General features: G+C 47.9%; 1 protein-coding gene across 4 annotated transcripts in view; it reads left to right on the top strand.

Annotated features, from left to right (window-relative positions):
* CDKL1 (cyclin dependent kinase like 1) overlaps window positions 1-11,328 on the top strand; it is a 33,963-nt gene extending 22,635 nt beyond the window's left edge. For all 4 annotated transcript variants that reach the window (XM_079957060.1, XM_079957063.1, XM_079957062.1 and 1 more), the window contains exons 5-11: window positions 148-220; window positions 1,169-1,259; window positions 1,503-1,703; window positions 5,143-5,225; window positions 6,228-6,284; window positions 8,192-8,347; window positions 10,535-11,328. In XM_079957060.1, coding sequence (XP_079813186.1) covers window positions 148-220; window positions 1,169-1,259; window positions 1,503-1,703; window positions 5,143-5,225; window positions 6,228-6,284; window positions 8,192-8,347; window positions 10,535-10,642 — 769 coding nt within the window. In that variant the 3' untranslated portion in view covers window positions 10,643-11,328. The remainder of the gene's footprint in view (window positions 1-147; window positions 221-1,168; window positions 1,260-1,502; window positions 1,704-5,142; window positions 5,226-6,227; window positions 6,285-8,191; window positions 8,348-10,534) is intronic.
* Window positions 11,329-15,139: the final 3,811 nt, after the last annotated feature.

Raw genomic sequence — 15,139 nt, 5'->3', positions numbered from 1 at the left:
AGTTAACCAAACCAAAAAATTGCTTTACTACCCCAGTGCAGGAATACACGCTGTCACCATCCCTTCCCTTTGCTGATGGAATTGTGTCAAGCGGTTGTGGAATTTCAAGCTCTCTCCTCCTTTTCCTCTTTTTAATTCTCTTTGCAGAGTTCCGGAGCACCTCGTGAAAAGCATCACTTGGCAGACCCTCCAGGCAGTGAACTTTTGCCACAAGCACAACGTAAGTCTTGCTGTCAGCACAACCGACCTGCAATTCCATTTCCCCTACCATCTGTCCTCCCTAACCCTATTTCCATTGGCTGCCAGCGCTGGCCTCACTCTGCAAGCGATCAGATCATACCTCTGGCCAGAGCAGCCTGCCCACCCGCTTGCAGCCCCCTGGGGTGCGAAGGAAGGGAGAAGAAAGGGGTGGGGCCTGCTAGAGATAGGGGAGAAAGTTGGCGCTTTGCATTTAAAGGGGGGGGGTTTACCTAAGTCACACATTCCAAAATATTCGCAGACGGAAGCAGATGATCTTTGAACTTTGCACTTCTCTGAAACCTCACAGTGCAGCTCTTGGGCCAAGTATTTTGTGTGAAATAACTAGGATAAAGACTTCATAAAAATGCACATATTATTTTAAAAAAAGCATGCAAAAGTGCATTGTTTAAGGGGGGAATTGCTTTGCAAAACTTAGCGTCTTGGGCAGAATAGCTTGCAAACTTGTGTATATTAGAAACCCACACTAGAAGGCTGATGAATTCTCATGAGGATGGTGTTGTTGTTTTAAAAACAACAACAACCACAAACTGTTCTGGAAATGTGGAGAACAAAACTTAGGATTCTTTGAATATTGTACACCACCTTGATATTTTATGATATGGCAGTACAGACTGTCTCTATAAATAAATACTTTTCTCATATGTTAGGTACGGGGGGGTGGGAACTATTACAGTGTGGAATGTTTCTGTTTTTTACCATTTTTCTTCCTTATCCCTACAGACAAAAGTGGGCTTTTCAATATGCTAATAGTAATAATAATAATAATAATAATAATAGGCAGGCCCAGACTGCATCAAGGGCTAGATCCTAACTGGGGGTCCCCATTTGCCACCCCCAGTTTTAAATAAGGTGAAGCCTCTAGCTTTCTACTTGATTGTCACATTGACAGCTCTTCCTTTGCTTCCAGTGCATCCACAGAGACGTGAAACCAGAGAACATCCTCATAACCAAGCATTTTGTCATCAAACTCTGTGACTTTGGCTTTGCTCGCATCCTCAGTAAGTGCCTTTATTTATTGCTACAATTTCTGTCTCTCTATCTGCTAAGCAACTGGGCATGGCTTCCCCAGCATCTGCTTTCCCTATATAATCCTTGGAATGTATTAACAAAATTCAGCAAAGGAGGAATATATCGGGAAAGGGAGGAGCTCCTCTGGCACCCTTGACCCTTCGGGGCGATTGTTGGATAGATCACCTTTCGTGTGTAATTCTCATCTCCTGCTCCCACCCTCCCTTATCCAGCTGGACCCAGCGATTACTACACAGACTACGTGGCCACTCGGTGGTACCGGTCTCCCGAGCTGCTCGTGGGGGACACCCAGTATGGCCCCCCCGTGGATGTCTGGGCCATCGGCTGCGTCTTTGCAGAGCTGCTGTCTGGCATCCCTTTGTGGCCGGGGAAATCGGATGTGGACCAGCTTTACCTGATCAGAAGGACATTGGGTAAGTCCTTGAGAGGTGCCAAGGAAACAAAGAGGCGTTTTTCTTGACTGCAGCTGGCTAGAATCTGTCTCACTCTCCTCTCCGTGGTAATTGCCGTGGAAGGTAGTGGAACTATAGTGGAATAAAATGCAATTATGGCATTCGTTTCCATTTGGAAATGGATTTTCACCGGAAGCAAATAACCGAGAAAAGAGAACCAAACCTGCATTATATTCCACTATGGCGTGCGAAAGCTCACGCGTCATGCGAAACGTAACACGGAGGGGATGGTCGTGAGTGTCAGTTTGCATTTCTTAGTGCAGAAAGTATTGATCTGATGTGTAGAGATCTTTCCTATTCTACTTAATTCAAGAGGGTTCCGGAAGCTTCTCTGTGTGAGAGAAGCAGGCAGAAAGTTCATGACTGTTTGGGTTATATACCTTCAGAGAAACTGAGTACAGCTGGTTAAAACTGGTTCTCCTATCTCTTTATAAAAGTAAGGCCAGAAGGAGCCTGAGTTTCACTTTCTCTTTCTGTCTCTCTTTTCTGGTAGTATGCTGAGTGTTAAGGTTTAGACTTATTATAAGTTAAGTAATTGTAAGTTTGTTAAGTCTGCTGCAACTGGATTTCTTAGGGACAGTGCCAGTCCTGAATGTATTGGATTTGTGGCCATTATGCTCATTTGCCTTCAGTAGCAGTAAAAGCTCTGCTGGATGAAATTGCCTCTGGTCTATTTTTGGGAAATCCTGCAATGGGTTCAAGTTTTTACTCTGCTAACTATACACTCAAATCTACTCTGGATCACTATTAAGTAGACTTCCACGGACAGTGAGCCCGAAATACACTGCCCTGGGAATGTAGCCTGAGGTGTCCCCCGCATGGCCCATTTGGAATATCTCCTGCACAATCCCCACTATAAGGCACAGGACTTGCACACTGTTTTGAGAGAGACAGGTTGGCCAGGGAGAAGACTGTTGGAAAGGGGGCATGGAAGTGTAAGACACCCGTGGAAGGTGGAGAACAAGCCTCCTTCCCTCTTCATCAGCTGAGCAGCAGTTGCCCAGTTGCCTTTGCATTTGGGTTTTCACAGTGCAGGCTACTGAGCCAAGTGGGAATTGAGTTGGGGGTCAAAGGTGGCTTCTTCCATCCAAGGACATCAGCACGGCAATAGAGGATACCGTATTTTTCCGCTCTATAAGACGCACCTTTTCCCTCCTAAAAAGTAAGGGGAAATGTGTGTGCATCTTAGGGAGCGAATGCAGGCTGCGCAGCTATCCCAGAAGCCAGAACAGCGAAAGGGAGCGCTGTGCAGACTGCATAGACTGATTTCTTTGCCACCAATCAGTGGAAAAGCGTGGGGGGTGCAGGTGCGGACCGGGCGCAACATCTGAGGGTTAGGGTTAGGGGGTGCAAATCCACGGGTTAGGGGGTGCAAATCCACGGGTTAGGGGGCGCAAATTACTTGTCCTGCCCCGGGTGCTGACAACCCACGCTACGCCACTGCCACCAATGGTTCAGGACCTGCTTTCAGACAGGAATGATCAAATTACTTTAATAGTGGCTGAATTTTTGAGTGCTGTCCATGTAGAAAGACCGGGTCATTATAAAGAGAATTAGTGGTTCTTAATTGATGGGTGATGGGCTGTATTGTATTATATGCAAATTGATTTTCTCTGGAGTTAAAGATCTGACCGGGACAAACCTTGTTATGTTGAGCTCGTATTTTGCACCATTTGTATACGGTGTCTGTTTGATAATGTGTGGTTTGCTATGCCTAATAAAGGACTAAGCCGCTTCTGGCAAAAAAATAGAGGATAGACTGGTGGTGGGGCAGTTTATGGCCAAGCCATTCCTCCCACCAGGTGTGGAGCAGGGGAATTTGCTTCTGGGCTGAAAGGCAGTTTTGCAGTCTCCTGCAAAGATCCATCTTGGACTGCACTTTGCAAGCCCCCAGCCATCAGCTGGTTGCAGGAGCTTTCATAAGATGAATTCCCCACCTCTGGCCCAAACTGATTTTTGCATCGCAGCAAGGATCCAGCAAATTGATCTTTTAAAAAGCTGGGAATTAGGGGAGATCCACTTGTGGGACTGAAAGCTTGTTTAATGCTGTCAGAGCTGCCCAAGGTCCCAGCTCACAGAGGACCAACACCAGGTCGTGGTTATATACAAAAGTCTTTATTGAAGTTCAGTTTCCATTCCAAAGCCGTAGCGCGCACCTCTACGTCTTAAACCCTAGACCGCCGAAGTTCCGTCTGAGTCTCCTCCCCCTAGACACCAGTTTAAGACTCTAGCCTTACTCCACCTCTTCCGTTGTTCTTTCCTCCTCTGGGTCTGTCTGCCCGCCGGGGTGTTGCCCTTTCTGGACTCTTCTGATGCTGAGTCCCCGGATTCTTCCCCCTGCCTCCGGCGTGCTTTAGGACCTGGCTCCCAATCCGAGCTCCCTGCTGTCCCGCGCGCCTGTACATTTGAACTTGGCGCGCGCGCCCACCCGGCCACCTTCCTCCTGACCGTTACACTGCTCCTGTCACTGCTTCCCCCTTCGGGGGGGCCAGCTGGATCTGACTTCCCCTCCGTTCCCTCACTCAGCGATAGGGGCGTGGTCAGCCCTGACTCATGGGACTCTTCCCCCCCCGCTACGCTCTGGTGGGGAAACTGGTCCCGATCTCCAGCTGCTGCTTTGGGAGTCGCTGCTGGCCCCTAGCTTCTGGTGCGTCCCTCCCGGGACCCCCCTTGCCCTGGCCACCGGCGCCCCCTTCTGTGAATCTTCCGATTCGCTGGAGAGGCTCATGGAATCTCTCGGGCCACTGTCATCTTCCCCTACGCTGCCCTCAGATTCTTCCCCTTCGCTCTCCATCTCCCCTCTTCCCTGTGCTTCTGCTCCTGAGCCCCTGACAAGTGCTATTTGTGTCTTCCTTAGAAACAGGAAGGATTTTAGAAAAAAAGGATGATGGGATGTGGCAGAGGAAATGTGTAGGAATGCCTGTTTTTGGCTAAGGTGCAAGTTTGGGGCTGGTTGCTTTGGCGGCGATGCTTCTGCGTAAACATACGTGATTTGTCTTGCACCCCACATTGAGCAATTGCCCCCCCAAGATACTAAGATACTCCTGCTGCCAGCAGGAATGTTTGAATTTATTTATTTGTTTCATGAAATTTATCCGCTGCTTTGTTGTGGAAAGAAACCCCTGGAAGCTGTTTACAAACAAGGTAAAGCAGTAGACTTGTCAAGAAGGAAAACGAACGACAATAAGTTAAGATGTTCGGGGAATAAGTTGTAAGAGCAACAGACTAAAAACGGATTAAGACTCGCCTCCGCTTTCTAAACATCTGGGCAGGCAGGTCTGAACAAGGAAGTTTGCAGGGAGTTTCAAAGTTTGGGTGCTGCCACACTAAAAGACCGAGTTATTAGAAATGCAGAACAAATGCGGATTTGAGTGTGATTCGATTTCCTTCTTCTCCAAAGGGGACCTCATTCCCAGGCACCAGCAAGTCTTCAGCACAAACCAGTTCTTCAGTGGGGTGAGAGTTCCAGACCCAGAAAGCATGGTGAGAAAGCCCCCCCCCCCGCCTTGCACAAGTCCTGTTGCAAACAAGACATAGGAGGCTCCTCCGCTTCCTAGGTTTTTAAGGCCTTTTTGCGTCTCCAGGCAAAGGATTGCGTTTTTGTTTTCGGCTGCTTGGAGATGAGGCCCATTGTCTGGGATCTAGCGACCAGCTCAGTGGAATGGCTGGCTCCTGGACGTGGCTTCGGAGACACGTAGACGCTGGCAATTGGGACATCTGCGCCCGCATTTCAGTGTTTGGGAGGGAAGGATCACTCTTGGAAACGGAGCAGAAAATTGAAGGTCTCCAGGTCCAAAGGGGCAAGATTGGTGCTTCTTCTTTCTGACCAGTCCAGGGAGCGAGTTCTTCAAATATAGAACTGTAGCCACTCTGAGCCCGGCTTTGGCTGGGGAGGTGAAAGGTAAAGGGACCCCTGGCCATTAGGTCCAGTCGTGACCGACTCTGGGGTTGTGGCGCTCATCTCACTTTATTGGCCGAGGGAGTCGGCGTTTGTCCGCAGACAGTTTTTCCAGGTCATGTGGCCAGCATGACCAAGCTGCTTCTGGCGAACCAGAGCAGTGCACGGAAACGCCGTTTACCTTCCCGCCGGAGCGGTACCTATTTATCTACTTGCGCTGGCGTGCTTTCGAACTGCTAGGTTGGCAGGAGCAGGGACCGAGCAATGGGAGCTCACCCCGTCGCAGGGATTCAAACCACCAACCTTATGATCGGCAAGTCCTAGGCTATGTGTTTTAACCCACAGCGCCACCCGTGTCCCTTTTGGCTGGGGAGGGCGGGATATAAATAAATTATTGTGTTTTTATTATTATTATTATTATTATTATTATTATTATTATTAATACTACTACTACTACTACTACTACTACTAGTACTACTACTACTACTACTAGTGTTCAGTTTTTTTGATTGAAATAAAAACATGAAAGGGGAGAGGGAACCTCTAAGCTGATGATGCTCATTATTTTGTCCTCTTTTCCCCCCCAGGAGCCTCTAGAAATGAAATTCCCAGGCATTTCCTACTCGGCCCTCGGACTCATGAAGGTGAGCAAGTACTGTGGGTTTTTGAGGCTGGGCCAGGCTTCAATAGGCTGCTTTGCATGTAGAAGGTCCCAGATTCAGTCCCCAATGGCGGGACGAGATTTCAGGCTTAAGAGGACCCCTGACCGTTAGGTCCAGTTGTGACCGACTCTGGGGTTGCGCCGCTCATCTCGCTTGATTGGCCGAGGGAGCCGGCGTACAGCTTCCGGGTCATGTGGCCAGCATGACTAAGTCACTTCTGGCGAACCAGAGCAGTGCATGGAAACGCCATTTATCTTCCCGCTGGAGTGGTACCTATTTATCTACTTGCACTTTGATGTGCTTTCGAACTGCTAGGTTGGCAGGAGCAGGGACCGAGCAACGGGAGCTCACCCCATTGCGGGGATTTGAACCACCGACCTTCTGATTGGCAAGTCCTAGGCTCTGTGGTTTAACTCACAGCGCCACCTGTGTCCCTTATTTCAGGCTTACCATCCACATTAAAATGCACTAGCATTTTGAGACGGCTCTTTTGCCTTCATACCTGCTTCTTTACCGAAACCCAGTTTAGCAAGTTTAACCATCCATTTCCATTTTATTTGCCTAGATCTCATTTGAGAGGGCCATTTGGAACTCGCTGCTTTGCAAGCCAGTTCCGCTGCCAGCTTGCAATTAAGTTGATGATTGACCAAGCCCTCGGCAGTCTTTTTCCATTTCTTTTTTATATAAGCAAACCAGGAAAGGGGAGTAAACAAGCATTCACAGAGCGGAGTGTTTCTGCTCTGCCGCTCCATTTCAACCTTCTCCCAAATTCCCCCTCCCTTCTCCCCCAAAGTCAGCTCACATTCTATGCCCACTAAGTACTGCTGGGTTCAAGGGGTTTTTTTTGTGCACCCATGGGCTGTTTCCCTCCCCTTTTTTTGTCAGCTCTGCAAACCTTTGCAAGCCTTCCGTTCCCATTGAAAGAAAAAAATGTAAGGTCATATATATATATATATATATATATATATATATATATATATAAATGTTCATAACTGCATATCTAAACCACATGTCTGAAACCCCACAGAAAAAGTCCTGAAACCATTTTGTCCCTCCCAAATTGACCTCATATATTTCTCTGCAAGGTCAAAGGAAAATGGAAAAGCCTCCCCATTGTCTTTTCATTCACAAATCCCGTCTTAAGGGTACGTCTGTGTATGAATAGGATGAGCCTGTGACCTGGCTCAGGAAACTAAGTATTTGTCATTACAAAAGACTGGCCAGGCTCCCCAGGTAATCCAATCAAGTAACCTGCCAGGCAGGAGATAAACAACGCACTCAGATTTTTGTTGTAGACTGCCCTTTCTGTGATCTAGGTATGATGTTTCTGGGCGTGGTCTTGGACTCCAGGGCGGGCAATTTAAAATGTCTATATAAGGGTGAGCACACCTTTTTTCGGGGTCCCCCTCCTTTCCTGCGTGTGAGGGGAGCACCCTGTTGTAACATTCAATAAAGATCAGGTTAACGAGCTACTTTGCTTCTCAATATTCTCTGGTTGGCCTCTGTTATTCTCTCCTACCAATAGGAAACCTATGTAAGGACTCTATAAGGGCTCTTGTATCCCCCATAAGGGAATAAGGGCAGATTTTTGTTTATTATACCATTGTGGCATCTGGTTGGCCAAGGTGAGATCAGGATTTCAGGTGTTGGGCCACTGGTCTGACCCTGCAGGGCTGTTCTTACGTTCTTAACATAGGAAGCTGCCTTATATTGGGAGATGTGATCAGTCCATTTGCCTCAGTAATGCCTGGGACTTCAGGCAGCCGACATTCCCAGGCCAGAATTGAACCCAGAACCTTCTGTGTGGGGAAGCAGGCACTGTTGCCACTGAGCCACGGTGGGCTTGTGTCTGCATCCTCCAGACTCTTTGCTTTTTCCCCTTATCGCAGGGCTGCCTCCACATGGATCCTGCAGAGAGGCTGACCTGTGAGCAGCTCTTGCAGCACCCCTACTTTGACAGCGTCCGAGAGGTTGAGCTGGGGAGGGAAAGAGAGAGATCCCTCACGCGGAAGCCAAACCGGCCCACGCGGAAGCACATCCCCGGGGTAAGAGGCTGCTCAGATATTTCAGGGGTCTCAGGGATCAAATTGCACGGCAGCCAGGAACTACCCTCCTGCTACAGGCCACCGCAGTCCCTGCTGAGCCCTGCACAGGATCCCCAGATGTCTTGACCCTCAGCTCCATCTGGTACGCAGGATGAGACCCTCCCTGCCCGCAGACTGTCTTGCCAGAGTGATGCATGCTCTGGTTATCTCCCGCTTGGACTACTGCTATGCGCTCTATGTGGGGCTACCTGTGAAGCTAATCCAGAATGCGGCAGCTAGACTGGTGACTGGGAGCAGCCACTGAGACCACATAACACCGGTCGTGAAAGACCTACATTGGCTCCCAGTACGTTTCCGAGCACAATGCAAAGTGTTGGTGTTGACCTTTAAAGCCCTAAATGGCCTCGGTCCAGTAGACTTGAAGGAGCGTCTCCACCCCCATCGTTCAGCCCAGACACTGAGATCCAGCACCGAGGGCCTTCTGGCAGTTTCCTCGCTGCGAGAAGTGAGGTTACAGGGAACGTGGCAGAGGGCCTTCTCAGTGGTGGCACCCTCCCTGTAGAACGTCCTCCCACCAGATGTCAAAGAAATAAACAACTATCTGACGTTTAGAAGACATCTGAAAGCCGCCCTGTTTAGGGAAGTTTTTAATGACTGATGTTTTAATGTATTTCTAATCTTTTGTTGGAAGCCGCCCAGAGTGGCTGGGGAAACCCAGCCAGATGGGCAGGGTATAATATATTATGATTATGATTATGATTATGATTATGATTATGATTATGATTATTTGGGCCCGTGCTCCTTTGGACAATTGAAGATGTGGCGGTTTCTTAATGGCCCTAGCTTGGCCAGGTCCTTTTGCACAGGATAGCCCAGGAATTCCTCTGCAGCTGGCATTTCTTCCTTCATATCCCAAATAATCAAAATCTGCAATTTACTAATTTCTAGGGTTTAGGGGGGTCCCAGCCTCAAAACTATTGTGATACTTTTACCGGCATGGGTGGTGCCAGAGGTCAGCAGGCCTGGGTCTAGACTAGATGACCATTGTGGTAACTCCCAATTCTACGATTCTAATTTACAAACTTGGGGCCAGGATACTGCATGGATTGAACCCTTTTATCCCAGCTTGATCCATGAGATCTTCTACAGGAGCTCCTTTGGTCATTCCCCACCTTGGTGAGGCTCATTTCACAACAACAATAAACGGAGCCTTTAGTTATTGGCCCAGTCCTGTGGAACTCCCTGCCAACAACAGAGACTCAGGCAAGGACAATTCAGGGGCCAGGAGAAAGCACTCTTCAAACAAGCCTTTGGCTGATTAAACAACGTATGGCCTTTTAAATGTGTCTTGGAAGCTTTCGCTTTCTTGATATTATGCTATGTATCTTGTGCTTTTAAGTTGTAAGCTAGCCTGTGATCTTCAAATGAAGATAAAGGTAAAGGTAAAGGTACCCCTGCCCATACGGGCCAGTCTTGACAGACTCTGGGGTTGTGCGCCCATCTCACTTAAGAGGCCAGGAGCCAGCGCTGTCCGGAGACACTTCCGGGTCACGTGGCCAGCGTGACATCGCTGCTCTGGCGAGCCAGAGCCACACACAGAAACGCCGTTTACCTTCCCGCTGGTAAGCGGTCCCTATTTATCTACTTGCACCCGGAGGAGCTTTCGAACTGCTAGGTTGGCAGGCGCTGGGACCGAGCAGCGGGAGCGCACCCCGCCGCAGGGATTCGAACCGCCGACCTTTCGATCGGCAAGCCCTAGGCGCTGAGGCTTTAACCCACAGCGCCACCTGCGTCCCTTCGCCACCTGCGTCAAATGAAGATACATTTTTATTATTAAGCAGGTGTCTTCTATGCCAAACGTTGAACACCTACTGGAAATTTTTCTATTTTGTCAGGCCTGTGTTTAATAATGCATCTTTCCACAATAATGCATCTTTCCACCTTTTTAGTTATACGGTTTCATTGAATGGTTCTATTGTCGTAAACCACTTTTATTTCTTTATGTATAGTGGTATACAGATATCTTTTTAAAAAATAAAATAAATTCAAGACCAGCACCGCCAAAAAAGAGTGGATCCAGCCCCCAGCTGCCCGTTCACCTTTGTGTCATTTTCAGAACAGTTTGCATTGCTGTCCATTGCTAAACTGAAAACTGCCTGCAAGTTACTCTTTATTCTCTCTTCTTAGTTACAGTACCTGCCCCAGTTAACCAGCAGCAACATTCTACCTGCTTTGGATAACAAGAAGTACTATAGCAGCACAAGGAAACTGAACTACCGTTTCCCAAACATCTAAAAAAAATTAAAGTGTGGGTGTCATGGCTAAGCCGGATTTACCGCGGACAGCCTCAGCGCATTCCCAGCCTTGAAGTGAGCTTGAACGGAGAAAGGGATATTATTCTGTTGGTGCACAATGGAGCAAGCCGTGAAATTACCGTGTTAAGAATGGCAAAGCTTTAGAACGAAAATCTCTGCTCCGAGAGACAAGAGAGTCGGCTGAAGGTCTGGAACTTCTTGTGACTCGGCAGAAAATGCATCTCTCTGGGACTTTTGGGGGTGGGTTGGGGGCAGGATAATTGTGATTGCATCAGTTTAGGGTTCTCAAGAGCTCATCCTGTGTACTGTGTGGGGAGCAGAAAAGTCTGCTGCCTGTTTGGGAGTGGAAGCGGGGGGGTGGGGGTGGGGGGTGGGATCCAGCTATGCCAAATACATTTAATTCACAAAGTCCCATGGTGTCAAAGAAGGAGGGAGAACTTCCGTTCTCATGTGCATTTGTAGTTAATAGCACAGGCTGGTTGATCCTGCAAGACGCAGTTAAAGATGCAAAGAGCTCCGATTCTGTGAAATCTTGCATCAAACACAGATCTCCCAGCAGGGTGGTTAGAAATCAACGTCTTTCCTCTGTTTTTAAACTTGTAAATTTCTGTTTGTCTCTTTGAATGATACTTCCTAAAAATAATAATAACCTGGGTTAAAATGAAACCTCCATGTAATAAGCAAGCATGTTTGCCGAAATATAGGATTTGGTTGCAAGAGATGGAGACATGTTTGTTGTTGTTGTTTAGTCGTTTAGTCGTGTCCGACTCTTCGTGACCCCCTGGACCAGAGCACGCCAGGCCCTCCTGTCTTCCACTGCCTCCCCCAGTTTGGTCAGACTCATGTTTGTAGCTTCGAGAATGCTGTCCAACCATCTTGTCCTCTGTCGTCCCCTTCTTCTTGTGCCCTCCATCTTTCCCAACATCAGGGTCTTTTCCAGGGAGTCTTCTCTTCTCATGAGGTGGCCAAAGTCTTGGAGCCTCAGCTTCAGGATCTGTCCTTCCAGTGAGCACTCAGGGCTGATTTCCTTCAGAATGGAGAGGTTTGATCTTCTTGCAGTCCATGGGACTCTCAAGAGTCTCCTCCAGCACCAGAATTGAAAGCATCAATTCTTCGGTTATCAGCCTTCTTTAGGGTCCAGCTTTCACTTCCTTACATCACTACTGGGAAAACCATGGCTTTAACTATACGGACCTTTGTTGGCAAGGTCATGTCTCTGCTTTTTAAGATGCTGTCTAGGTTTGTCATTGCTTTCCTCCCAAGAAGCAGGCGTCTTTTAATTTTATGACTGCTGTCACCATCTGCAGTGATCATGGAGCCCAAGAAGGTAAAATCTCTCACTGCCTCCATTTCTTCCCCTTCTATTTGCCAGGAGGTGATGGGCCCAGTGGCCATGATCTTCGTTTTTTTGATGTTGAGCTTCAGACCATATTTTGCGCTCTCCTCTTTCACCCTCATTAAAAGGTTCTTTAATTCCTCCTCACTTTCTGCCATCAAGGTTGTGTCATCTGCATATCTGAGGTTGTTGATATTTCTTCCGGCGATCTTAATTCCGGCTTGGGATTCCTCCAGCCCAGCCTTTCACATGATGAATTCGGCATATAAGTTAAATAAGCAGGGAGACAATATACAGCCTTGCCGTACTCCTTTCCCAATTTTGAACCAATCAGTTGTTCCATATCCAGTCCTAACTGTAGCTTCTTGTCCCACATAGAGATTTCGCAGGAGACAGATGAGGTGATCAGGCACTCCCATTTCTTTAAGAACTTGCCATAGTTTGCCGTGGTCGACACAGTCAAAGGCTTTTGCATAGTCAATGAAGCAGAAGTAGATGTCTTTCTGGAACTCTCTAGCTTTCTCCATAATCCAGCGCATGTTTGCAATTTGGTCTCTGGTTCCTCTGCCTCTTCTAAACCCAGCTTGCACTTCTGGGAGTTCTCGGTCCACATACTGCTTGAGCCTTCCTTGTAGAATTTTAAGCATAACCTTGCTAGCGTGTGAAATGAGTGAAATTGTGCAGTAGTTGGAGCATTCTTTGGCACTGCCCTTCTTTGGGATTGGGATGTAGACTGATCTTCTCCAATCCTCTGGCCACTGCTGAGTTTTCCAAATTTGCTGGCATATTGAGTGTAGCACTTTAACAGCAGCATCTTTTAAAATTTTAAATAGTTCAGCTGGAATACCATCACTTCCACTGGCCTTGTTATTAGCAGTGCTTTCTAAGGCCCATCCATACCTTTCTGGTATAATTCCTCTGTGTATTCTTACACAGAGACACGTTATCGCACATTAATAGGACCGGGGGGTGGGAACCCTAACTTTTGAGTTCTATAGTTAGAAACTATACAATTAGTCATGCTTGTATTTATTATTGTGAGTTTCCTGCTGGACCCTAGAGATGCTCGATTGCCCACATGGTGATCCGACACTTTGCCTTGCAAATCCTTCAGTTCTTGGAGTATCTGGTACTCTGCAAACCCAAACAGGATGTGGCCCTTCTATTTTCCATCTCCTGGAGAAACACTGCTTTGCTCTAGTCCTTGCTCCAGAAACTCTGATGGAAACACACTGGTCCTCTGGATGTTCAGAAATCCCATTTCCCATCAGCTCTACGCAGACTGGCCAACAGCCGGGGGTCTTGGCAGTTGTGGCCCCAACATCTGGCGAGCCACAGATTTTACCATCCCAGCTGCATGCTTACTTGGAAAGCCCTACTTTGTTATTTCTTTAGTATCCTTGACTAGAGAGCAGCAGCAACAAAAAAGAAATCTGACTGTGACTAGGCACAATTCTGGGCTGTATAGCCAAAGGTTTTTGGATTACGCTCCTGGGTTTCACAAAGGTTCTGTGCAGTTGTGTTATAATATAATTGTTATAGCAACCAGGTATCACGCATGCTGGTTCAGGGAACAAATGTAAAATTCTCTTTTCCTGGTGATCTAGATCAAGGGGCAGCGAACTTTTTCAGCAGGGGGCCGGTCCACTGTCCCTCAGACCTTGTGGGGGGACAGACTATATTTTGAAAAAAATAATAATGAATGAATTCCTATGCCCCACAAATAACCCAGAGATGCATTTTAAATAAAAGCTCACATTCTACTCATGTAAAAACACGTTGATTCCCGGACCATCCGTGGGCCGGGTTGAGAAGGCAATTGGGCTGGATCCGGCCCCTGGGCCTTGGTTTGCCTACCCATGATCTAGATTCATTTGAATGGATGCATGGAATTCATCTTCTCCTTCAGGCTTCGCTCCTGCCTCATCTGCAAAAGGCAGGCTGTGATTAGGGGGTTTCTTCTTCCAGGGCTGCGGTCGTACGTAAAGAGAGTGTCAGGCTGCCTTGGCAACGACACCCTCTCCAACAGACAGGTCCAGCTGGAAGAAATGTGTACCTATGTGTTGTGCTTGCAAGATCAGCTCTCTGCAAAATCTGCTGGTTATCGGAGCTGCTCCATAGAAGCTGTAGCCAAGTTTTGCTAGGCCATGTTTCTGGCAAACAACTACCAGATTTTGCCTGGTATAAACCAATGTCTGTAATGCTTGCATAGGAAACAGTAAACTGCATATTACTCTGAGTTGTTTCTAGTTCATTTCCACCCCACCTACCCCGCTTACATTACTCTGTAAATTGCCATAACCGCCATAATCTCCTTGATGACGTGAGAGCATCAAAGCAAATATTTTTGGTTTGTCTAAGCCAGGCATGGCCAAACTTGGCCCCCAGATGTTTTGGGACTACAATTCCCATCATCCCTGACCACTGGTCCTGTTAGCTGGGGATGATGGGAGCTGTGGTCCCAAAACATCTGGAGGGCCAAGTTTGGCCATGCCTGGAAGCAGAAGGGGACAGGGGGTTAAGATGACTTTGTATTTTAAAAAAAAAAAATCTCTGCAAGAAGTACATACCATATTTTTTGCTCCATAAGACGCACCTAGTTTTTAGAGGGGGAATGCAAGAATTTTTTTTTTTTAAGGCTCTGCTCAGCGCTCCCTTTCACGAGCCGCGTGAAGCGTGTGTGCGGCGTTTGCAGGCTTTTCCCCAGGAGGGAGAAGGGCAGCCTGGGGGGCTTTTCCGGGAGGTGGGGGAAGGGACTGAGGGGCTGCCCTCTGTCCATTCCCCCACCTCCCGCAAAAGCCAGAAAGAGCTGCGCGCTCTTTAAAGGGAGTGCGGCTCTTGCGGGCTTTTCTACGAGGTGGGAGGACGACAGCCCGTCAGTGATGGGTTGCCCTTTTCCCTCCTCGGGGAAAAGCCCACAAGAGCCGCATGGAGCATGTGTGCGGCTCTTGGGGGCTTTTCCCGCCTGCCTCCCGCCTGCATTCGCTGCATAAGACGCACACACATTTCCCCTTACTTTTTAGGAGGGCAAAAGTGCATCTTACGGAGTGAAAAATACGGTAGTTCTCTGTAGGAATCTTTTTGACCTTAGATTGCCCAAACTTCCAGGATTTAGCACCCAAAGTCAACATCTTCAACAAT

Source organism: Podarcis cretensis, assembly GCF_951804945.1.
Source record: "Podarcis cretensis genome assembly, chromosome: 1".
Lineage (NCBI taxonomy): Eukaryota > Metazoa > Chordata > Lepidosauria > Squamata > Lacertidae > Podarcis > Podarcis cretensis.
Note: the sequence above shows the minus strand (reverse complement) of the source record. Positions and strands in the feature narration are given on the sequence as shown.